We start from the raw sequence: 24,929 nt of genomic DNA on the forward strand, positions 1-24,929 counted from the left end.
CGACTCGTGTCGAATCACCGCACTTTTCCCGGCAACGTGCTATACCAACGGCTTGACCTCGCACTGTCAACATTCATGTTTATCCTACTTGCCGTGTCCGTAGGGTTGAACTGGAGTAACACAAATGTGACTGGTCTTTCAAGCCTGATTCCTATGTTGTTGTGTGATTGTTGACATTTCTCGGCAGGAATACACATTTTGACCGGAATGACCAGCATATTGCCGCCTTTACTGGAGGTATGGCACAGCAAGATGCATTGATTTAGTCCGGCTGACCAATGCATGCTAGGGCCTCCGGCTGGACCTTCTTCTGAGTGAACCTCGGATTGCGCCCGATAAACAGTTGCCGCATAAACAAGTCTGCTGCATTGTGCTGATAGCCCTCTCTAGCTCGGGCAAAGCCACGGCCGTCCTGATAGGCACCTATTTTTATCCTCCTTTGCAGCTTATCGTGGTTTTTCTTCTCTTTTTCGATTACCTAGGAATAGCGACTTCTTACTGGTGGCTATCTCGACTGGCACTATCCGGCCATAATGGTCGACTTCAACTCAAAATCATGTCTTTCGGCATTTATGGGCTAGCTACCACCATTTTGTCTATTGCAATTGCGGGGGCTGCACTAGACTGCTGGCTATTGTCGCTTGAGGTATATCCGATGGTCCTGTACATAATTCTCTTGCAGTTTGTTCTGACGTATACAGCTCCAATTATCCATTTCTATCCTTTGGAATTTCGCTCTCATCATTTCTAGGGCTGTACGAGCTCCCCCAGAAACCACATTACCATCAGGGAGCCATTCAGCCTGTCTGACTGACGGCCATCGGCGCTCCTTTTACGGCATGCTGCTAGATATTGCGGATCCTGACGGTTATGACTGGTGGAGACATTTTCCCGCAAAGATCGACCCGTATATCTTTGGCTGCTTCTGGGGAAATAATCAAGAGACAATGATATCAATTCTGTGCCAGTATACTCCTGGATGGACGTTTTGGCAGACGTAGATGCAGCAAAGAATCCAAGGTCAAAAGGACATCAAATGTGGTGCACAATAGAAGAACATTTTCATGTACATCTAGCAGATCAGCCAAACAACAATCACTGAACCTCCTGAAATTCACCTTCCGCTGGGGCAGCCCATTCCCCCGCCGAGCAATTGTCCCAATCGCTAAGCACTCCGGCAATGCCCTCTCGGGCTTTAGCCAGTCCGTGTTCAAAGACGGCTAACTGCGCTTCCTGATAATTATGCCGGTGCTTTAGATACGCGCTTTCCTGGAGCAGCTGGAAATTGGTGATGCGGAGCTGTCGGTTTGCCTCCCCAAGACGTTGACTGTCAACGTGCTTGGAGACACAGGACTCCCACAGCCGTCGGTAGAGTCCGACAAGACGCGCAGCCTGGGCGGCAAATTTCGGGTCATCTTGGTCCAGCCGCTGCAACATCTCGACGAGCGGTTGAAAGGGCTGCGCATTCATGGCATGTTTCTCGCTGTCAACCAGTTGTGACGCAGTTGACTGAGAGTTTATTAGTAGAGATGTCCGCTGAGTTATACCACACTCCTTACCTGCTGCTGTAGACCTTGAGTCGATACACTGGGAATTACTGTCGCCTCATGTTCATGGAGAGATCCTGCCTCGGTAGACTGCGTGCAAGTAGGTTCTTGCTTTTGCTCACCTGTCCACTCTGACTGGTTGCTGCTATTCTCCATGATGGGCCGTGGTGGGACCTAATTGATCTAGCATTCCTGTCAAGGAAGGAGTGGCTATTTTATAGCTGCGACACCAGCGGGACACTGGGTACAAGACAGAGCCCAATGGGAAAGATGAAGCTTGCAGAAGCAGAACAATATCTCGCGGCAGTGTAAAGCGCTATGTATGTCACTCAATTTTACGAGTCCATCTTTTTGATGCAGACGGTCATTTTCCGTATCAAAATAGTGAGGTCAGAATCCTAACTTAATGTAAACGATGTTCAAAACAAGTAGCTGATTCTCCTGGCATCACACCCTGCTCGCTATCATCGCATTGGATTGTGCGGACCATCCTCAAACAGCCCTGAAGACGGCGCTGTGGTGTTGGGGATAGTGGTCTAATACTTGACCGTCATTTATTGACGGCTCTAATGAAAGAGGTACTGGACGATACTGCTAAGGTATGGCTTGAAAGTAAAACGTAAGAATTAGGGCCTCTATCGATGTACATAATATAGCCAAAGTCATCACAATTTTGGGTACCATTAGTTGCGTTTGAAGTCTTTGAGAAGACGTAGAAAATGGGTACAGTATGTGTGTGTGTGTGTGTGTGTGTGATGTCATTTACACTGACCCCTCGCAAAGCGATATGCAGTATACGACAACTGTATATCTGAGTATGTACAGATGGAATGATCCACTTGGTGACAGAATCTTTGAGCCTCGTCACGGCCTCCCGTGGCCCATTGCCGCTCCCATTGTTAGGCTGCCCTCATGGCGCACGACTGCGAAACCGCTGTGACGCCTCGGCAAAGTCCAAAACGGCCTGAACCGTCTTCGCCCTCGAGACGGTGTCTGGTTTACCTTTGTCACCTTCGGTTGAGCCTCCCAGCAGGCTCGACACGCCGCTCAGCGTGCCTCCAATTTTCCTCCTCAATTCTATCCTCAGCTCTCGTAGTCTGAGGCATTCCAATAATACGTGGGCAACTGTCTCCCGTGTTCCACATTCGCATAGGTCGTCATCGCGGAAGCCGAACTTCTTTGCGTAGGTAGATAACCAGTTGTGGCCCGTGCGTAGCTGCGTCAGCAGATAGGCGCGACTCCTTGGCAAGTTGCCGTAGAGCTTTCTCGTGTGCCGCGCCGGTAAGCCGCTGTCTATCTGCCGGAGATGGGCACCCTTGATGCTTGTTTTCCACTCTTGCTCCCATTGGGCATGGATTTTGCTGCGGACCAATGCGGTCTCTCTCGACAGTAGCGGTCGAAAAGGATGGGTTTTACCAGGCTGTGCTGCTTCCTTCGCCAAGCGATCCGCTGCGTCGTTTCCGACGTTCTCGCAATGTCCTGGCACCCATTGGAGGCGGAGCTTGACGTTCGCTGCCTGGACCTCGGAGGCCGCCTGTGTGATTGCGTGGACGATGCGTTGTCCGGATCGGTTACGTGGGTTCTCGATTGCTTGTAGGGCTGATCTGCTGTCGCATAGGATTGTTGCTGTTGACACAGGTCCGTCCTCCCGGTCGGTACGTTGATGGACCAGCATGAACACCATGTCCACCGCGTAGAATATGCCAATGAGCTCTGCCACGTGAACCGACCAGCGGTCCATCGGGCCCACCTGTACCTGGCGAGATTCCAATACCTCTTTGTCACCATTGAGCGTGACAATAGCCGCTCCCAGGTGGCCCTCGCGCCCAGACGCATCCGAGTAAACAACGACCTCGGATGTCTCCCTCGTGGACTCTGCTCTTTCTCTCGCTGTCTCTCGATCGCGCTCGAGTTCGATTTCAAGGAAGGCCTTCGTTCGCCAGGGTGGCAGTGGGCGTGGGTCGATCGTCTCTAGCTCGTTGAGCCTGTCGACGTCCATGGTCTTCATCGCCTCTGCTAAGGGGAAGCGCGCGTACGATCCCACGTTATTTCTACGATTCTGGGCGCGTGACAGTGCGTTCCAGATTGGATGGTCGCGTGGTAGTGTGTGTAATCTCGCTATGGTGCATTGCGCTCGGTGTCGGAGACGGAGGTGCGTGGGGACGACATGGGTCTCCACTTCCAGCGTTGCTGTCGCTACTGTTCGAAACGCCGATAGGACTCGGATCAATACGGTTCTCTGGACAGTGTTCAAGTGGCGGAGATGTGTTTTGTCCCGGAGTGGGTCATGCCAGACCGTTGATGCGTAGTCTAGAGTGGGTGTAACGCATGCTTGGTAGAGCTGTCGCATTTGTTCCGGCCGTAGGTGCCGGAGCCCGTTCAGGGCGATGGCTGTCTTGGTGGCGCGTTTGATGGCCTGCTGGATGTGTTCTTTCCAGCGGAGACCGTGATCGAACACCACTCCCAACAACTTGGCTGTCGGCGATGGTTTGATGTCGGTTCCATTGAAGGTGACCTTCCCGACTGAGTGCTCTCCCTTCTTCCTGGTGAGGTGGATGAGCTCGGTTTTCTCCGATGAGAAACTGGATCCGGTTCGTCGCGCCCATTCCTCGATGCGGGGAAGATCCTCGGACTGAATTCTGGCTAGGTTTTCCTCGGCTGAATAGCCCACGCGCCATCGGAAGTAGTCGTCTATGAAGGCCGATGCGCCTCCGTGGTGGTCGACGGGCTGGTCCACCAAGTCGGCGTTGAATAAAGCGAACAAGATGGGAGAGAGAGGTGATCCTTGCGCCAGGCCCGTGTTCGCCAGGGGTCTGGTTTCGGTTCGGAAGTCGTCGAATCCAATGTTGGCGTGTCGATCGCCCATGAAACTGGCGATCCACTTCCTTGCTGCCCTTGGGATTCCCCTTGCCTGTAACGAGGCATCCAGACTTACCCAGTTCACCCCGTTGAAGGCGCCCTTGAGGTCGAATGCGATCAGTGTCACCACCTTGTGTCTGTACCATGCTTTGTCGATTGCATTAGCGAGTACCAGTAAGGCTTGCTCTGTGGTTCTGCCCGGCCGCCCCCCAAACTGGCAGTTTGGGAGTAAGTCGTGTTTCTCTGCGAGGTAGGATAACCGCCGGGCCACTACTGCCTCCAAGATCTTGCCGAGTGTGTTCAAGAGTGATATCGGTCGATACGCGCCTGGCACTGAGTAATCTGGTTTTCCTGGTTTCCGTAAAACAACAATCTTCGCACTCCGCCATTGTTTGGGGTGGTGTCCTAGAGTGGCACACGTCGTGAAGATGCGAACAATTATGACCTTGAGGTGTACCCATAGGTTTTTCCAAACCAGCATTGGCAGGTTGTCCTCGCCTGGCGCTGTCGTTCCTCTCGTGGACCTCAGTGAGCGTTCAATTTCTATTTCCGTGATCGGGGGCCACGGTAGCTCCAGGAGTGGAGAGGTCGGCGGGTCGGGATCTGGTGTATTCATCGCGGGGAAGAATGCGTCGAGAAATGCTTTCGCTTTGTCTTCATTCCTAGTGATTTCCTCCGAACCCAATTGCAGTGCTGGGATGCAGCCCCATTTTTCCCGGGGTTTCATGTACGTCGCGGCTTTCCAGAGTTTCCCCTCGCCTGCCTCGTCCAAGAATTGTTTCCAGTGTGCAGCTTTCGCTTTTTCGATGGTTCGAGTCCATGCTCGTCGTTTCTCTTGCATAGCCTGAAAGGCGGCCATCGTCTGGGCGTGTTCTCGTCCGAGGTTTGCGCAGTTCGCTTGCCATTTTCGCCGTAGCCGGTTGACTTCTACTTGCTGCACTTTGAGCTCTGGGGTAAACCATCTTTTGGAGTATGGCGTTGGTCGGGTGTCGGGTGTGAATCGGTCGACTGCTTGGGCCGTGACGGACGTGAGTTTCTCCACAATCCTGTCGAGTGTTGGTCGGGTCTTAATCTCTGCCCATGGGCCCATCAGCCTGATGATTTCCTCGCCGATTTTGGTCCAGTCCGCTCGCTCGTAGGCTTTCCTTCCTCGGGTCTTCGGTTTGGTCTGGGGTTGCAGGTTCCATTCCGAGTATGTCGCGCGGTGGTTCGAGCCGTAGTTCTCGTGGTATAGGTGACATTTGATTAGCAAGTCCGGGCGGTCTGTTGCTGTCTGGTCGATGGTCGAGTTTTGTCCCGGGTTGCTGAGGGCCCAGTATGTTGCCGTGCCTCGAGGGAGGCAGCTCTGGAGACGGTGCGTTTGAAAGAAGTCGATAAGGTCGCTGGCGTCTTCGATAAACCTGGGTGCAATGTGGTTGCCGCCCCACATCGGATGGTGTCGATTGAAGTCGCCGGACACAATGATGGCGGTTGACCGTGGCTCATCTTGAGTAGCCGTTGCGATGGAGCTTTGGATTGCAGTAAGCGCAGGCAATCCCGATGCGTCGTTGCCGGTGAAAAGGGGCACCGGCGGTATGTAGACAGAATAGACAAGTATTTGAGAGTTGGCGGTCCAGATCTTGATGGCAGCAACATCTGGGTGGTCGCATGGTATTTGGCGATGAGAGGATGTGGAGACTCTTCTGTTGACGTAGATCAGGCTGCGAAACCGGACAGCATCGAGCTGTGCAGTGGGTCGATATAGTCTCCAGGCGCTATGGTTGACATGTGTGCGATACGTCGTGGTGGAGGGTTCCTGGATCAGAAGGACGTCCAGGTCTTGGCTTTGACGGTCGTTGATCAGTGCTTCCATTCTCGGTCCTGATTTCATCATGTTCAACTGTAGGATGCGGAGATTTCTCTCTAACATCTGGCGGGGCTCGTGGACGCCGGCATTGAGCATTGTCGGTCGCCAGTTGGGTGTTCGCCACTACAGTCCAAGCACCGCGCTCTCACTCCCGGTGGGCAGCGCTCGCGTTCGTGTTGCCCCGCGCAGTGTCCGCATCGCGGCGTTTCCTTGCACGTCCATGCCAGGTGCCCAAAGCGTTGGCATCGATAGCATCTCTTTTTCTTGATATCGCGGCGTTCCACATGGTGGATATAGTGCTCGCTGACAAGGAATCCATTGCGAAGCATGTGTTCTGCCCCTTCGGCTGAGTCGAGCCAGATTCCCAGCGATGCGAACTTTCCCAAGGCCTTGTCCTTGGCCTTCATCCATGCTAGCTCCTCGATACGGAAGCCGTGTTCCGCTAGGTCATTGTCTCCCGTGATTTTCTCTGCAGCTTGGATGGCCCCTGTATCCAGGTCAAATTCCTCAGTAGGGGTGCGGTGTACCACCACCCCGAACCGTGGCTTGACCAGCTTGGTGTTATTGCCTAGGTTTTGTAGCCATTCGGTGTTGTTGCGCGCCGCCTCGGCCGACTCCGTATTTTTGAATCGAATGAGGTAACCGGTTTTTGTGGTCCCGACGCCGGCCACCTGGGCGTCTTGGGTCGCAGTGTCGCTCTGTAGTGCTGCGCGAATGTGGTTGTTGGCGATATTTGTGGGGAGATACCGTCCAAATTCATTACCTCCGTTGTCTTCGTTGTCTCTTGGGTCAACAAATGTTCTCTGGGTGCTGATTCGGACACAGTTTTGCTCTTTCTCGGGTTGCTGGTGATTCCGCGTGGGGGTGGTCGTTCTACCGCTGCTGGCTGCGACTGCGGCCCATGTTTTGGGCGCAGTTACTGCGGGGGCATTTTCGATCTGCGCTCGCAAACCTCTCACTTCCTCGTGGAGCTTCTCGTTCTGTTCCTGGAGCACGTTCTGGTTGTGTTTGATCTCGTGGAGTTCGTTTTGAGTGGCTGTGATGGCTGCCGTCTGGTGTCGGATGACGTCCTTCAGCGTGCCGATCAGTTTCCACACCTCCTTGGTGGTGATTCGACTGGCGGGATCCGATGGGGCAAACGCATCTCTCTTTTGGGTTCTTCTTCTGGTTCCCACGGTGGTACTGGCTTCGAGATCGTCGTCCGTGAAGTTGGCGGTGGTTTCTTGCGCGTTTGTGGGAGGGGGTTCGGGCCCTCCCGGAGGTGGGTCCGCCATCGGTCCGCGGTTAGCTCCCGCTCGGTACACACCACAACAATTTTATATCAGTAGCGTGTCAACCGCCACGTCCTTCACAATTCAGTGCTTTATTTTGCTTTTCGACAACTACAGCAAAATTCGAAATCAGTTTACCCCACGCTCACACACTAATTGTTTCCTGAACCCTAACTTGAAACACCCGAATCTTAATTTAGCTACAACTTCAACTACCCCTGCCTGCCTGTATTGTAACAACTGACTGTGAGAAATGAGTCATTGTATTAGGACCGTAATATTCCATGGAACCTCATAGAAGATCGGATTCGGATTTTTGAATAATCCGCTGGAAGCCCCGAGATCGCCCACCATTCGTTTCATCTTCCACATTGCACACAGCCTTCGCCCACGCTCGTTTTACCTATCATAGAAGGTTGTGTCCGTATTTGGAGAGAGCTAACGCTGGTAGGAATTCGAATGGACTAGCCAGGATCAAACAATGGCTCAGATGGCTCACAGTCAGGTATTGCAGTCATTTTTCAACTTCGCGCAAAGTCAAATGTCGGAGGAAACTAGCTCCAAACCGGGCCAGCTAGGAATTTCATCGGAAAGGAGTACCAACGACCATTAAAAAAGGGCGTACAGGTTGAATTGTAGGGCTTGATAGGCCGCCCCTGTTGGCTGCACTAGTTCGAGTGTCACATCGATCGTCGTGTTCTGATGGCGCGTCGATGTGACTTCCAGTCGATGCTGAGTTGTGATCCATGACCGGATACTCGATTGCTCCATTTGGGACACTCTCGTCGGTAGCATCGCCGCGGTCCACATCAGCAAATATAGATATTGCTGGGCCGGTGTCCATCATGGGAGGTCCTACATTCTGCAGCGTTGGTCTTCTGCCAGAGCTGAGTCGGCTGTGTCCAGAGTGTGCTGTCGGTTTCTGCTCCAGTCCCAGGATCGAATTCTTCCGCGACAGGGTATATAGGACCGTATCACAAAGACCAGACAATGTCATCAGCGACCCAGCGATGCAGAAGTACGTGACGCTGGGACGATGTCCGGTTACATTTTCCATCCGACCAATGGCAAGGGGTAATGTCAAAGCAATATAAATGATTGGGTATAGGACCAGGTAGCAGACGATACGGTTCAAACGGCGGAGGCTGTCAGTGTTGCGTCCTCCTAGCCTAACGCATTCAGTGATTCTGCGTCGGAGTTGGATGAACATGATAATATATAGCAAGACCATGAAGAACTGCGCGGCGAAGATCCAGAAGTAGTGTGTCCACAGACGCAGTGACGGGTATTCATTTGGTATCCAACACTTCTCACGGTGGGGGAGTGAGGTCAGCCATGTACGTTACAGAGTATCAGGCGAAAGAAAGGATAGCTCACCCAGGCGATTGCAGGGAGCCAGACATACCGGCCCACGACCGCGATTGGAATAATGACCATGGCCACGCCGAGCACCCACAGTCCAACTAATAAAATCACAAATGCCCTATGGCCAAGCTGGTAGTTTAGCATGATCTGCAGGAAAGTATGCACGGCAATAGCAAGAACAAACATCCCACTCATGGGATTCCCGATCTGTAACCAAATCCCTTGAAGAAAACAAGAGACATCGTAAGCGTGAAGGGAGTTCGTAGAAATCCATCGCAGACTGATAATGAATCCTAAGCCCTGTAGTAGATCTGCTAATGCCAGATTGTAGACAAGGACGGCGTATTGGTTGTAACGTAAGGGACGTCGATAGTGGCTCCGCCAGGAAATGAAGCGATGTGTGAGGAAAACCAGGAGGGAGGAGGTCGCTATCAAGGAAATGGACGCGAGAGCCGAAACGGCAATCAACCCTCTTCGCTGTAATGAGGGCAAAGGGTCGATGGCAGTCGCTGAGCGAGGCAAGGATGCCGGGTCAAGTTGCGATGCGTTGTTGCGTGACTGGAGTTGTGCGCTTGGACACGGGCCGCTACGGGAGATTAACAGCCTGACAATGCTAAACATGATTACTGTTGGTCCCAGCTTGGAATCAGACAGAGCCATTGGGCCTATCCAAACGAAGAAAGCCCCGGAGACGGCTATTTCAGTATAATGATCATCACGCTTAAATCGCATTCAAAACCGGGTCTCGTTCTGGCGACTTGTCACAGATGCGGAGTGGTGAGCAACTGAATACACGGAGCGATGATCCTCATGGCAGTGTATGAGAGTTTGACATTCGGATCATCCAGTATAGTCGTTGCATCTGCGACGGAGTCGAATCGTCGTCTGGGCGGAATGTCAAATGAACATAAATCCAATCACGTGACTCAACTGTGGGGTGGATGGGTACGATATAGCGTTTGCCTTATAGCCCGTCCCCGCACGCTCCCGTTCTGCCACCGCCCTGCTTACTGCCGTTTTGCTCGGTCCACTCCGTCTCCTCTCTAAGCTTTTTGTACACAGTTCGTGGCCTAATCAGATTCAATTTAAGTCTTGCTTTAGCCTTGCACAATATCGACAAACTCATTTTCTTATAGTGTACCCTAAAGCACGTATGAAGGGCTTTTAAGAGGCCTTAATATCAAATATCTTTAGGGGTATTAGACCTCGGCAAAATGTGTCCATGGACAGGATTTTCGGATTTTGATGTAACTATGGTGAAATACATTTGATAATACTAATAAAAAGGTGTAAAATACGTATATAATACAGTCATGGACCTCTTTAGAGCCCCGATGGGTTTGTGGGCGTGCCCACGCCGAGGGTCTAAGGGCTATAGTGTTAATACTTTTTCGCTTGTCGCAGAAACGAAACTGATTAGTCAGGATGTTCCAACGTAGCGATATAGTAGACGTAAGCTGTATGCATCGTGTTGGGGGCAAATGTAGACCTGGCACTCACCCGCTGTAGCCCTTACCCATGCCGTGGGAGCCCGAGTGGTTTATTTCCGACTTGCTATCCTTTTGTCCAGACGGAATGCTGGATGACCTGCTTGACACCACGCCAGTGAGGCGCAGCTAACAGTGGAAGTATTGAGGCCATCGCCGTTCTAGAGGAAACCTACTAATTCGCCGTTGACACACTACTCCCTTGGGCCGGCAGCTTAAGTTAACCAGTCAACACCACCCAAAATAAACCCTTCGCAAACAAATTCCACCAAAACGGCTGTAAGACCAGATCTATGACCTGTGAGTGCTTCTGCACAGGTCCCACGTCCATTGTCATGTCATTCTCGCACGACATTCTTGATGCTGGCCGTCGGTCGCCTCAGTTACAGGCCCTGGTCTAGACTTCTATCCCTTACCGTTTTCATTCCTCTCTTTCTTCCACATCCGTTTTTCTCTAGGTCCCTCTTATCTTGCCCTCTTCATTTTCTCTCTTCTCACTCTGTCTTTTACATATTGGCTTCTTCTTCTTCTTTGCCAACCAACGCCTTCCACCCAGTGCTTCCACTGCAAATTCCGCTGCAATGTGTGAATAACCGTCTGTGGAGGCCTTCCCATGTCCCCAGGTTGTGACCGTGGCATTCACCTCTCCATCCTGCCCTCCCCATTTTCGCTCCGACCGTCCACGAACAACCCTCCTGCACACCCACCACGCTGAGCTCCCTATCCTTGGAGGATGAGGAGCTGATCCCGGCATCCTACGGTACGGGGCCGGCCGAACGGGAATCCAAAGAGCCGGAGGATGTGCTTCACGACATGCCTCCCGAGGTGCTCACGCAACCGTTTCCACGGACTCTCTCAAATCCGGCGGCGGACGACATCCCCGTAGAGCAGGAGCCATCACGGCATGTGGATTACCTGTCTCATAAGTGGCAGGAAGAAGATATCTGGGCTTCCTGGCGCTACGTGACGGCCCGGAAGACTATCTACAGTGATGGAGTCCGCCTGGAAAACGCGTCCTGGAGAACGTGGGCCAAGGCGAAGAATAATCTCGGTACTACTGCGCCTGAAACGTTGAACTGGTAAGTTCTGAGACTCGTGGTAAAAGGTTCGTGTGACTGATAAGGGACTAGGCTGAAGGACTGCGATGTCACCTGGCTCTACGTGCCATTAAAAAAATCTGGCAACAGTACGACGGCGTTGGCTGTATCCCCGCTCCCGAGTTGCACCGGGACGCCAAGTTCGCACGTATACTATAAACCGATTTTGAAGAAAAAGACCGCATCCGAAACCATCCTGCAGCGGTCGCTGTCGCAGCACACACTTCTGCAGCATGCTAGCGCTATTCTAAAGGCGCAGGAGGCCGAGAAGGGCGGGGTCCGGACATCGCTGAACCGCACCGTCACCGAACTTGACCATTTCCACCGTCGCACGGGCAGCTCGTCGTGTTCGCTCGGAGGCACCCTCACCGCTACGTCCTCGTCCGGCATTGTCTCTCCGAGCGAGCGGCGGCACATCCACTTCAGCAACCATGTGGCGCAGTGTATCGCTGTCGAGGGTAAAGAGGATGATGAGGAAGAGGACGAATGGCTGGCGGCCTTTGAGGATGAGTCGTCCGATGAAGGCGCGGTTATGATGTCCCAGCTGCTAAACAGAGCCTCCATCTGCAACCACAGCACGCAGTATAGTAGCTTTAGTGGCGAACGGAAGAGCATCGCTCCCTTGCCCTCCACTACGCTCAGATATCGCGGAGATGTGCCACAGATGCAGACCGACTCTATCGAGGGCCAATCATCCATCCTCCAGCCGTCATCGATGCCGTCGTCCACGTCCTCGGTAGAGATGCTGCGCCCACCCCAGCGGTCGGCAGATCACATCCTTGACGAAGGGGACGCCGCACTAGGCTTCGACGGCCAGTTTGCTTCGGACGACGACAACCGGTATCAGTCGTGGTTTTCCCCTCATTCCACCAAAACGGGTGGCGATGAGGTTGAGGACGAGGATCGCCGGCTGCGATTGACCGCGTCGGGCATGTCCATGCCATTTGACGAAGGCGAAGCGGCCAGCACCAGCATCTTGGGCCGGGCGTTAGACATGGTGAACATTGCGCGAGATATTGCCTATGTCATATGGAACGTCGGTTGGTGAGGGGCGTGGACGCTTCCAAACTGTGGTAGGTTTCTGCGAATATTTTTGATCGTAGGCTTGCTGTAGTCAGCTTTTCGGCCATCCGAGAGGTTGTGAGTGACCGGCTCTCTATCATATCGAGGATGAGGTGTAGCTTGGATGGAGGGAGTCTCGGGGCCATGTTGCTCGGTGCAACTTGAGACTTGCTCGACAGGAAGGCATGAGGATCCAGAGGGAATAGCACAAAAGGAGGGGCAGGCAGGTAGCAGGCGTATTGGGCTTTCGTGTAAAATACGCTAAGACAAGTTCTGCGAACGTCACATAAAAGACGAGGGTCTATTCTTGGAAGCGGGGGATCTACAGCTAATCCATATTTAGGCTAGCGTGTTTCGAATTGGGGTTCGGGAAACAATTTGTGAGAGAGTATGGGGTAAACTGATTTCGAATTTTGCTGTACAGCAACGCGGCGAATTTCGAGACGACCTGTACCAGTCCCGATCTCGGAGTCCCAGACTGTAATTTGTCGAGATCCTTATTAGACGACCTTCGGGTACGACCTTCGGGAGACTGTACAACTGCTTGCCGACGGAACTCCCGAATTTGCGATTTGTCCAAGAAATGTCGGGACGGGCCGAGACGCGAACCCCTGAACCGCCCGACCGCGACGAACACGAAAAGTCACCGCCACGATTGTCGAGACCGAGACGCACCACCAGACCGCCTAAAAACTATGGCCAAGATCAAGAGATCGACATCCAACAGAGAAACGCGCGCTCCCAGCGGAAGAATGGGGCCCAGGGCAAGCCTATAGCCCGACATGAAGCGGTAACTTTGGACGATGCCTCAACCGAGAGCGACGACCTGGACGTTGCCGACCTGGTGAAAGAGCTTGTGAAACTCAGGAGAGACATCAAACGGCGAGATGGTTTGCATAGAAAAGAGATGCAGAAAGTACAAGAAGAACTGCAGAAAGTCAAGGAAGAATTCAGCGCCGCCCTTGCAGACGTTCGACACGAACTACAGACCCTGACAGATAGACCCCTTACACCGCAACCCCTTTCCGAACCATGCCCCCAGAACGGTCACGATGAGATCCTTCGCGAAATCCAATCCTTACGCATTGCAATCAGTCCTGCAGACCTCACCACGGGATCCCCTTCCTATGCAGATGTTGCCCGCACTCCCCCAACCAGCTACCCGAGCAACATACGGACTCTCTCATCGTCGAACACGACACCGACCACCTTCACCGACACGCTGTATTGCACGATAGACACCTCAAAGATGGTAAACAATGAAAGTGAGAAGATGTCCGCAGGTCCGATCCGGGCGGCGGTTGAAACAGAGATCCGAATGATGGAAAAGCACACGGACTGGCGCTGTCGCGCCGTCACGGTGGATCCGAAAAACACAAACCGGATCAGAATAGCATGTCGCGATGAAGCTGAACACCAGCTAGTCAAGAAAGTGGCGGAAGCAAAGATCGGCGAAGGAGCCCGAGTGCTTCGTGACGAGCTTTACCCGATCAAAGTCGACAGCGTCAACAGGGCCGCAGTTCTGGACGAAAAAGATGATATCCGAGCTGGAGCCACAGCGGCCTTCAGCGAGGAGAACGAAGTCACCGTTGCTAAGATCGCGTGGCTCAGCAGAAAGGAAAGCGCAAAGGCCTACGGGTCGATGGTGGTCTACCTAACCAGAGGCACTGATGCGCGGAGGCTCTTGGCCGACGGGTTCTTCCACGCCGGGGGAGAATCCGGCGTGACTAGCACCTTTGAACATCGCCCACGACCGACGCAATGTTACAATTGTCAGGAGATTGGACATAAAGCATTCCAGTGTAAAAACGTCCAGAAGTGTGCAAGATGCGCCGCGGAGGGCCATCGCCACAGTGACTGCAACCAAACGGTTCTAAAGTGCGTTCCGTGTGGAGGCCCGCATGAATCGTATAGCAAGAACTGCCGGAAGCTCTATCCGTCGCGTCATGAGTAACACCTTCCGTATCATCCAACTGAACGTGAGAAAACAGGGCGCGGTGCATGACAGCTTGATGAATGACGAACAAACCCGAGACGCAGCGGTGTTAGCGATCCAAGAACCCCAAGCGAGGAGAATTCACGGCAGGCTCTTGACGACCCCGATGGGACATCACAAGTGGACGAAAATGGTTCCTTCCGCCTGGAGGGAAGGCAGATGGGCGATCCGAAGCATGCTTTGGGTCAACAAAGATATAGAAGCGGAGCAAGTGGCTATAGAATCCCCGGATCTGACGGCGGCGGTCATCCGACTCCCCGAGCGACTGATTTTTATGGCATCAGTTTACGTCGAAGGGGGAGATGCCTCGGCGTTAGTTAACGCGTGTGATCACCTAAGAAAGGCAATTGCAAAGGTGCGGCGAGACACGGGCGCTGTGGTGGAGGTCATGGTTGTGGGAGACTTTAACCGCCATGACCAACTCTGGGGAGGAGACGAGGTGTCCCTAGGAAGACAGGGCGAAGCGGATCTAATTATTGACCTCATGAACGAGTTTGCTCTCAGCAGCTTACTTAAACGAGGTACAAAGACATGGCACGGTGGTGGATGGAGCGGGGACTGCGAGTCGACCATCGACCTCGTCCTGGCCTCTGATAATTTGACAGACTCAATGATCAAGTGTGCGATATATGGGACAGAGCACGGCTCAGACCACCGTGCCATTGAGACTGTGTTCGATGCACCGTGGTCAGCCCCGAAGCATCAGGAACGACTTCTTCTGAAGAACGCACCATGGAAAGAGATCAATGCCAGAATCGCGAGTGCTCTGACTGCCACTCCGTCGGGAGGCACGGTGCAGCAGAAGACTGACCGACTCATGACGGCGGTCAGCGAGGCGGTGCATGCTTTGACTCCTAAGGCAAAACCGTCACCACACGCGAAACGATGGTGGACAGCCGACTTAACACAGCGGCGCCATATATATACATACTGGCGAAATCATGCTCGCTCGGAGCGTCGGGCAGGACGAAAAGTACCGCACCTGGAAAAGACAGCCCAAAGTGCGGCGAAACAATACCACGATGCCATCCGCAAACAAAAGAAGCAGCACTGGAATGAGTTTCTCGCAGACAACGATAACATCTGGAAAGCCGCTAAATACCTGAAGTCGGGAGAGGACGCGGCATTCGGGAAGCTACCGCAGCTCGTTAGAGCAGACGGGACTACCACCACGGATCATCAAGAGCAAGCAGAAGAGCTGCTGTCTAAGTTCTTTCCCCCTCTGCCCGACGTTATTGACGACGAGGGGACCAGACCACAAAGAGAGCCGGTGGAAATGCCTGCTATCGGCCTGGAGGAGGTAGAACGACAGCTTTTTGCGGCGAAATCATGGAAGGCGCCGGGCGAAGACGGCCTACCGGCGATAGTCTGGAAGATGACGTGGCCCACGGTCAAGCACAGGGTTCTCGACTTATTCCAGGCGTCACTGAAAGAAGGCATGTTGCCGAGACAGTGGAGACATGCGAAGATCATACCGCTCAAAAAGCCGAACAAGGAAAACTACACTATTGCGAAGGCATGGAGGCCAATTTCGCTCCTCGCGACGCTGGGCAAAATATTGGAATCCGTGGTTGCAGAAAGGATCTCGCACGCGGTGGAGACACACGGCTTGCTCCCGACCAGCCATTTCGGGGCCCGAAAGCAACGGTCCGCGGAGCAGGCGCTTGTGCTCCTACAAGAGCAGATCTACACAGCGTGGCCTGGCCGACGGGTGTTGAGTTTGATCAGCTTCGATGTCAAAGGCGCCTACAACGGGGTGTGCAAAGAACGACTGCTCCAGAGAATGAAAGCGCGAGGCATACCAGCTGACCTGATCCGGTGGGTGGAAGCGTTCTGCTCGGAACGAACGGCGACCATCCAAATCAATGGACAAGTGTCGGAGGTCCAGGGACTTCCACAGGCTGGCTTACCTCAGGGCTCGCCTTTGTCCCCGATCCTATTCCTCTTCTTTAATGCAGACCTCGTACAAAGACAGATCGACAGCCAGGGCGGGGCGATGGCGTTCGTGGATGATTTTACGGCATGGGTGACCGGGCCAACCGCCCAGAGCAACCGGGAAGGCATTAAAGCAATTATCAATGAAGCACTCGACTGGGAGAAAAGGAGCGGAGCGACTTTTGAAGCAGACAAAACAGCCATCATACACTTTGCTCCCAAGGCTTACAAATTGGACCAGGGGCCTTTCACTATCAAGGGACAAACCGTTGCGCCCAAGGATTATGTCAAGATCTTGGGCGTCCTCATGGACACGAAACTCAAGTACAAGGAACATATTGCGAGGGCAGCATCTAAGGGCCTGGAAGCCGCGATGGAGCTTCGAAGACTTCGGGTTTTATCCCCAGCGACAGCGCGGCAGCTATTTACATCGACGGTGGCGCCGGTCGTGGACTACGCGTCCAATGTCTGGATGCACGCGTGCAAGGATAAGGCCATAGGGCCGATCAACCGCGTCCAAAGGGTAGGAGCGCAGGCGATTGTAGGAACATTCCTCACAGTTACGACCAGTGTAGCGGAGGCGGAGGCCCACCTTGCCACCGTTCGACACCGTTTCTGGAGACGAGCCGTGAAGATGTGGACGGACATACATACCCTGCCAGAAACCAACCCTCTCCGCAGGAATACAGCACGGATCAAGAAATTCAGAAGATACCATCGTTCGCCGTTGTATCAAGTAGCAGACGCGCTGAAGAACGTTGAGATGGAAACACTGGAAACCATCAACCCGTTCACATTGGCACTATGGGAAGTACGCGTACAGGCTGGCGTTGAAGCAACTCCGCAGTCACCGACCGTACCAGGCGGGTCAATGCAGATCGCAACCAGCAGTTCAGCACGGAACGAGCTAGTCGGGTTTGGGATGGCGATCGAGAGACAGCCACCTCGGTATCGAAAACTGAACCTGAAGACCCTTTCCGTCACATTGGGTGCAAGAACAGAGCAAAATCCGTTCTCTGCGGAGCTAGCAGCGATGGCACATGCGTTGAACATGGCAGTTGGTCTGAAAGACTACAGGATTACGCTGCTCACGAGCAATAAAGCGGCGGCTCTGACACTAAGGAATCCTCGACAACAGTCAGGCCAGGAATTCGTCTGCCACCTGTACAAGTTGATGAGAAAGCTACGGAGAAATGGAAACCAGATCAATATCCGGTGGATCTCAACGAGCGAAGACAATAAACTGCGGGGTCTGGCTAAAGAACAGGCCAGAGCCGCGACACAAGAAGATGCTCTCCCGCAAGAACGCGTCCCGAGAATGAAGTCAACAACACTGAATATCGCACGATCCCAAGCAGTCCCCAGCAATGACCTGCCAGCGAACGTAGGGAGACACGCAAAACGAGTTGATGCAGCACTCCCAGGCAAACACACCCGGCAGCTGTATGACCGATTATCTTGGAAAGAAGCAAGCGTGCTGGCTCAACTCCGAACCGGCATGGCAAGACTCAATGGATATCTCTATCGAATCAACGTAGCAGACACAGACCAGTGTGCATGTGGACAAGCGAGAGAGACCGTGGAGCACTTCCTATTTCGATGTCAAAAATGGACGGCGCACCGGACGGAACTACTACAATGTACCAACACCCACCGAGGAAATATATCCTTCTTCCTAGGAGGAAAGTCGCCTTCCGATGATCAGAAGTGGACGCCGAACTTAGAGGCAGTACGGGCCTCAATACGATTCGCCATCGCCACAGGCCGACTCGAGGCCACCTAACCATACCGACGAACATAAATCACCCCCTTTCGCCGATCTAACCCACCAACCACCTCGTGTTACCAATGGTAGACGCGCTTCAACTGCCGAAAATAGGATGTTGAACACTTGGAGAAGCGCCTTCAAGCCAGCCTACTAACCAAATTACTAACCCACGAGGATCCGCTGCGATACGGACATCTGAGATGACATATATTGCAAGGCTTTTTGTATGGGCTCTGAGGAGACACAGTACTATATATATTATGACATGTATAGTAGATCAGAGATAGTTGCCCTTTCGGCTTAGCCGCCGGGCGTTAATAAATTGTGTGTGTGTACAGGAAGGAAAATCATGGCCTAGCATACGATGAGCTCCGTCAATGAAAGGGAAACCGTGGCCCGGCGTATGACGAGCTCCATCGAGTGAGATGGAAGACAATCTACTGAGTGAATGAATGAAAGGGAGATCGTGGCCCGGCGTGTGACGAGCTCCATCTGGTGAGGGTGAATGAATGGAAAACCGTGGCCCATCCTGTGACGGACTGGATCTGGAGATGCAGGGCTGCTTGGGAAACCGTGGACCGTCGTGTGACGAGCTCCATCTGGTGAGGGTGCATGATCGAAGGGAAATCGTAGCCTGGCGCATGATGGGCTCCTTCTGGAGAGGGAGGACAATAAACTTTGATTACATATACCCATAGCTTCAGCATCAGCGAGACTGGCTATGTGAGAAGTGGGGACATTGGGAACGTGAGGGAGAATTCGTGTAGGGGATGGCCAACCCTGAACGGACGATATCCAACTTCCCTGGAACCATAGTCCGCCTTGGTCATTTTAGGTTTGAGAAAACCATTGCAACAAAGATAACCAGATGCCAACGAGCTTTTCAAACCTTAAGAACATATCCGGGGATTGACGGTGGGAGAAGTCTTCACCGCTTGTACTCTAGTAGCAAAGACCAACGGTTTAAGCACCCTGTTCATTTGTTCAACGTCTCGTCCGCTTATTTCTATCTGTAGATCCATATTAGCCATAGGCCTGGTTATTTTTGATGAACACCTCGCAGAATAAACAATAAATGGTTTATTGCTAAGAATGGGCTTTCCTTGACATTCGATGACTGAAGAACCAGGTCCAGGATGACCAACTTTAGCCCTCTTCCGGATGCCCAAAATATTCAACAGGACGTCACATATTTGGTTTCTGCACGCTTCTCGACTGGGACTTGCCTATGCTATCTTACCCACTTCCGACAACGATTGAAGCTTTACCTTGAGGACAACAATGGTGACATACGACACAGTTAGGCGATTAAATGTAATCCGTGCTTGTAATTTCACACCAAAAGCGAGTGCGCAGCGAAAATGGTAGGGAAAGATGCCGACCGTATGGGATATGCGTTCGTAGAAAGAACTGGGCCTCTTAGGATTTAATGGAAATTCATGATCAGTATACACTTGATTTATTCTGAATTACTGAGACAAAACCAAGTCTATAATATCATTTTGCGCCATACATTGATGGTTGCCCATGATACCATTGGGTTATATTAACGGGAGAAAACGAATAGAAAGACTAGGACCATATCGTAGCTTGGAGAATTTACAGAGTGCTGATCCCCAGGACCACGAAGAGGTGCCTGTCCTTCGCTGGGGGTACGACGCATTAAAGCAAGACACCCGCCACATAAGGCAGCGAAGCCATATCGCAGGGTGTGTACAATACCGTTGTGGAGGACAGAAAGCCTGAACCTGGTCTTGTAGAGTCGGCCGGAGGTAGGTATTTATTCCCAACTATGGCGATCAGCAAGACCAGTTTCGCTAATATTCCCAGCCTCGCATTTTTGACCCCCACTAGTATATTCGAAAATGGCCCACCAACCATCATCTCGCCGACGGCATACACCTCGAGAATATATTATTAATTGATTGTCGGCTAACATGGGCCAGGGAGCGATAGGAAATCTGAGATATTTCCGATGCTAAAGTCCATCTAGGGCCTTGCCAGTATGCTTTCTCGGCTAAGCTGCCATAAAGGGCTGGGTGGTAAAGGAGAATTATGTAAAGCACTCCCGTTATCACCCACATCCAATAAGCGAAGAAAGGTTCAAAAGTTGGCGGACAATTCACTTCAAGAAAAGCTCTCTTCCTCTGGCATTTTGCTCGTCCAGAGCTCACCGGTCAGCTTGTTTTCAATGATGAGCCGAGGTCAAAACACTCTGGTCTTCCCGCAGAATACAACAGCTGGAGAGCGTCCCTGTCATACGCTCAGCCCAGCCTCCAGGCACCATGGACAAAATGCTTCGGACCAACACCTCTCTTCATTGAAACACCAATTCCCCGAAACGGTTCTGGCCTACAATAGCCAACTTAACCAGAGACCATCCGAGCGATATTCACGTTGCCGCAAAAACACGGACTGGTGTTCTCTAACTTTGCACTGTATGTTGAATTTATTTCCTTTTGGAAGCGCCCATTAATTCTAGGTGGGTCGACGGACTGTGACCGTTTTTTGACCTAACAGGGATATTTGAGGGCTACTGCAAGTATCAGAAATGGTGCCGTTTATGCCCCTTGTCGATCCAGCTGTTGAAATTAGCGCCATGTTGTGGAGGGATTTAAAGCCTTTGTTTGTCCTTTTTCTGTACTGTACTTCACGCAGGACAGACTGCCGCTTGGATAACCAGTTTACTTTCTACTACCGAGCCATTCTGAAGGTGATCGCAGGATGCCCAAAGCTACAACATCTTCCCGAAACCCGGCTTCACACGCCCCCAATCGCGTCAGACGGGCTTCTGGCCGCGGGCCATCTTCCCTCCCTGTTGCACAGACTCGGACTGTCGCTCCCGGTGCCTCTCAGTGCACCACCAACGTGCAATCGCGACGGTCACCGGTACGTGGACGAAGCCATCCCTATTGCTATAGATGTATGGCAGGGATACCGGTATTGACTTCTGACCACTAGACCGAACCCAACAGGGATTCGAAGAAAAGACCCATTGAGGAAGATCCCAAAGTAATTCATAAGGGCTGCTACGAGGTCATTGGCAGAGCAGACCGTATCTTGAATGAAGAGCGACAGCGATCTTCAGATACCATACGACAACTCACCGCGGTCAAGGAGCAGCTCTCTGCTGAGAAGCAACAAGCCATTGACGACGCTCGCCAACTCAAGTCGGAGATTCAGCAAGCGAAGCAGGAACTCGAGCTTGCCACCACAAGCTTCCAACACCAGGGGGTGCAGGGCGATGAGCAGCGGTTTGTGCTAGAGGTTCATGCCATGGCTCTGGCCTTGACAAATAAGCTCTGGAGCAGGACGGAGGCACACCGAAATGCCTATATACCTTCCCAGTTACAATTTCCCGATGTCACTCAGACTTCGTGGCCGGACAACGCGGGGCAGCACACCGCGCTGAACAGTCACCCCCTCCCGGCAAATCATCTATCGGGGACCCAAGATGAGCTGGCACAATTCAATACATACTCGTCGATATCCTGAACCATACCGGGGGGAGGCTCGCCGACAAGAGGAAATTGGTGTACCCAGGCAAATTAATTCTACATTTCTAAGCAACCTTGTCCAGCGTTCCTGGATAGGCCTCACAACCAACTTTAGACAACGCGATACCAGATCCAGTCGGGAGACCGGTTGCAAAGGGTATAAAACTAGGCCGCGCAAACATGGCTTTTTTTTTTTTTGGTAGCGTGTGAAATATACGTAGTAAGACCGAAGCAGTAAGAAACAAGGGTGGACAGGAGGCGTAGAGAAGCTACAATGGGCCCGCGCTGTCCGCTGTCGCCATGAGCCCCTCTTATGGCAAAGTGGGACCAGGCTTGCGACCTCAGTGGTAGCCGGATACAGGTCCGACCGCTCGCAGATCTGAACTGTGGAATAAACTTACACCAGCTCGTGCCATTTCTACCATGAAACGACGATCAGGCCTAGGGACGCGCCGTCCCAGCGCCCCAATCCGATAATTTAGATCGACACGTTCTAGGCTTCAAGCGCCCGTGTGGATTGTGGATTACCCTTATATAACCCGCTTCCCCTCGCTCCCACGAGAGAGGGCCTGTCTTTCTCTTGTCAGCATAAACCGGATCTGACAGCAACCACCCACATTGAGGGATTGTGTCATGAGCCGGCAATTGACACTGGAAATGAACTCTGCTCGAGGGAATTCCTTGTTGGCCGTCGGATTAGCGTTGGAATAGTGCCAAAGCCTCAGTCCAGGCGGGGCAGGTAGATTCTCCATATTTTGCGCCACCTACGAGCCTGAAAGTTCATTGGAAGCCGAGAAAAACCACTGTGAAGTGTCCAATGATTGTTTCTGAGGTGATAATTTTCCTACTACTCCTCTCATAAGTCCGGCAATTGCTGGCCCGTCCCACGGCCAAGCCATTTACGGTATTCTTGGCAAATCGTGTTTCATCCCAAATCTAGATCTCGCAAGATGCGACCCTACATGTACCCCAGCATACTTGCATGATTTTGTCATTTCCACGCTATAGCGAATCATATTCTTGCAGAAACTTATCCACGGGCAGACAGGTGATGAAGAGGCAGTATTGCGTGCGGATCTTACATGGCCTTCCTGAACATTCAGTGAGGCAGAACAGTGGTAATCGGGTTCATGTTTTCTAAGGAACTGGTCTGTATAACGGGCATGGATCGCCACTATGGACCTCCTTAGCTCGTGTTGGGGCCATTTAGTGGCTTGTAACATAGCTAGGCCCATTTTATATCACCGGGCTAGATCGAGGACGCGGATCAAACGGCTTGTCCGAGAGCGATGATTTTCCGGCCCCTTCCTTTCTCGCCTGCCGAGGATCCGGGCGCATCTCCGCCAGTTCCCACTTTTTCCGCCACCTGCCTCTTTTACGTCCGCCTTGGAAATTGATATATCAAATCGCTTTTCGTTGGCAAGGGTTCAGCTTGGGGAAGGAAATTAGAGGGTCGTGATCGCAATAGGTGCGTGACTCGGCTCAAGCGAGCTCATGGACTGTGGGGCGCGGCGCTGGGGTAGGGCCAAAGGGTTGTCAGGTTCGAGTGGTCCTCGGCCCATTTGCGGCTCCTAATGTCACCTTAGAAGCTGGCAGTCATCCGAACTTAATGCATGTGCCGATATTCGAACCTCTGTTGTACTAACGGCCAGACCCGTGTATGACTCGCAGGATCCATATCCTAGGCTGAACCTACAGGCTCCTGTCAGTAATACCATCACGCGCGACTGCTGTAGATCAATCGAGGCGCGAATTTTGTTCAAGGTTGGATTATTACGCCTTAACCCGTCGCCAGAGAAATCCTTACCCTCATGCCGATTACCCTCGCGGGACCCCGACGAGAAACGATCCCTCAGCAATCCTTAGCACCGAGTGATCGTGTTTGTGGGCCGGCAACGCTCAACGAGCAATTGGCTCGGCTCAAGTCAGTCCCTTGGATAGTGGACTAGAAAGTCGGACTGGCAGGAGCAGGTGATCACTAAACACTCTGTGCCGCCTTAAGATAAGGCTGGGAGCTTATTGGAAGCCGAGAAATTGCGGCCGCTATGAGACAAGTTTGAGGCCAATAGTGGGCTTTCTTTCTACTATCGCACCTAGTTGGCTGGTAAAACCAACGATTCAAGAATTTTCCTCGACAAATCGGTTGCTGTGTTGATCTTCGGGTGACATCTGTACGCTGGCGAGCACGGGGCACATCGCATTTTGCCGCCGTCTCCACGCTAGAGTGAGACCCTCGCTTTGATAGATGACGGAGATGCCGCGGTTAGCGGGCAAGCAATTGGAATCGACCCACTTCCCTTTTCCGATCATCAAGACAATTGGGTCTCGTCGATACAGACTCCTTCCAAAGAGACGATGGCACAAAGAAGGGAAGAGGAGTGCGCCATATTCATAATGGTACGACAGGGGTCCTGCCCGGCGATACAGGGTAGTAAAACTTTGCTGTCGTGTCTCGGCAATATCGTCTCCTCGCGTAAGGTTAGACAGGCGAGTCCGACCCGTTCGCACCATTTACTTGCCTTCTCGGGGTGTGGACTTGAATGGGTGCGATCACCGTTTGGATCCACCCTGCACGAGCCATGACCCACCTGTGATGGAGAACACGAGTTCGGAGAAATTTGGGCGCTTGGGGGAAACATGGGACGGAACGGAAGTGCGACATCAAAGCCGATAGGGCCCGTCGCGACTGGGGTGTCAATCCTTCTATTTGGAATTACAAGCTTTCCGTGACGCAGCGGTTTCGACCTAGCACAGATATCGGCACCTGGGATTAAGCCCAGTGGTTCCTTCCATTTGGCGATGGGCAATTCCTGGGTCTTACTCGCATCGGCCTTTTAATATGCATTGGTTCAACGCCCTTTGCTATTGTCCGATCAAATTCTGCGGGCTAGTTTTGCCGTCGATCCTCCGTCACCGAAGTGAGATGACGGGGGGAGGGCGGCAGGAACGGGACGTGGAGACCCAACTTAGCGCTGCTGACTGGATTCGCGGGCCACGGGCTGCTTGGACCGAAGCCAAGTTAATCTGGCCGTGCCGTGGTTGGTTTATTTGACCCACATCGCCGATCATCTCAACACCAGCCATGGGATCGTGCCTGACACTGCCGTTGCGCCGGATGACGGTGGTCAACAAAAAGCTCTACCAAACGGCACGCATTAGGTCTGTGCGCCAGAAGCCAACCACCAATTCGTGCCCAGAG

At 52.6% G+C, this 24,929-nt stretch overlaps 6 protein-coding genes across 6 annotated transcripts; 3 read left to right on the forward strand and 3 right to left on the reverse strand.

Annotated features, from left to right (window-relative positions):
• Positions 1-1,095: 1,095 nt before the first annotated feature.
• Positions 1,096-1,470, reverse strand: NUU61_001452 (uncharacterized protein; the record flags this gene model as incomplete). Its single annotated transcript, XM_056652034.1, has 1 exon — positions 1,096-1,470. The coding sequence occupies one exon, from the start codon at positions 1,468-1,470 to the stop codon at positions 1,096-1,098; it is 375 nt and encodes a 124-aa protein (XP_056515301.1).
• Positions 1,471-2,457: 987 nt separating this feature from the next.
• NUU61_001453 (uncharacterized protein) lies at positions 2,458-7,526 on the reverse strand (the record flags this gene model as incomplete). Its single annotated transcript, XM_056652035.1, has 2 exons — positions 2,458-6,375; positions 6,402-7,526. The coding sequence occupies 2 exons, from the start codon at positions 7,524-7,526 to the stop codon at positions 2,458-2,460; spliced, it is 5,043 nt and encodes a 1,680-aa protein (XP_056515302.1).
• A 622-nt stretch (positions 7,527-8,148) lies between these two features.
• NUU61_001454 (uncharacterized protein) lies at positions 8,149-9,548 on the reverse strand (the record flags this gene model as incomplete). The annotated part of the gene is made up of 2 exons (XM_056652036.1): positions 8,149-8,832; positions 8,901-9,548. Coding segments are annotated over 2 exons (1,332 nt in total), but the record flags the coding sequence as incomplete, so codon positions are not given.
• Positions 9,549-10,988: 1,440 nt separating this feature from the next.
• NUU61_001455 (GATA-like domain-containing protein) lies at positions 10,989-12,520 on the forward strand (the record flags this gene model as incomplete). The annotated part of the gene is made up of 3 exons (XM_056652037.1): positions 10,989-11,053; positions 11,092-11,454; positions 11,506-12,520. The coding sequence occupies 3 exons, from the start codon at positions 10,989-10,991 to the stop codon at positions 12,518-12,520; spliced, it is 1,443 nt and encodes a 480-aa protein (XP_056515304.1).
• A 597-nt stretch (positions 12,521-13,117) lies between these two features.
• On the forward strand, positions 13,118-18,248 carry NUU61_001456 (uncharacterized protein; the record flags this gene model as incomplete). The annotated part of the gene is made up of 2 exons (XM_056652038.1): positions 13,118-14,352; positions 14,414-18,248. 2 exons carry the CDS (start codon positions 13,118-13,120, stop codon positions 18,246-18,248), a joined length of 5,070 nt encoding a protein of 1,689 aa, XP_056515305.1.
• Positions 18,249-20,957: 2,709 nt separating this feature from the next.
• On the forward strand, positions 20,958-21,728 carry NUU61_001457 (uncharacterized protein; the record flags this gene model as incomplete). The annotated part of the gene is made up of 2 exons (XM_056652039.1): positions 20,958-21,122; positions 21,195-21,728. 2 exons carry the CDS (start codon positions 20,958-20,960, stop codon positions 21,726-21,728), a joined length of 699 nt encoding a protein of 232 aa, XP_056515306.1.
• Between the last annotated feature and the right edge of the window lie 3,201 nt (positions 21,729-24,929).

This window comes from Penicillium alfredii, assembly GCF_028826965.1.
Source record: "Penicillium alfredii strain IBT 34128 chromosome Unknown utg000002l_segment0_segment0, whole genome shotgun sequence".
In the NCBI taxonomy this organism is placed as follows: domain Eukaryota; kingdom Fungi; phylum Ascomycota; class Eurotiomycetes; order Eurotiales; family Aspergillaceae; genus Penicillium; species Penicillium alfredii.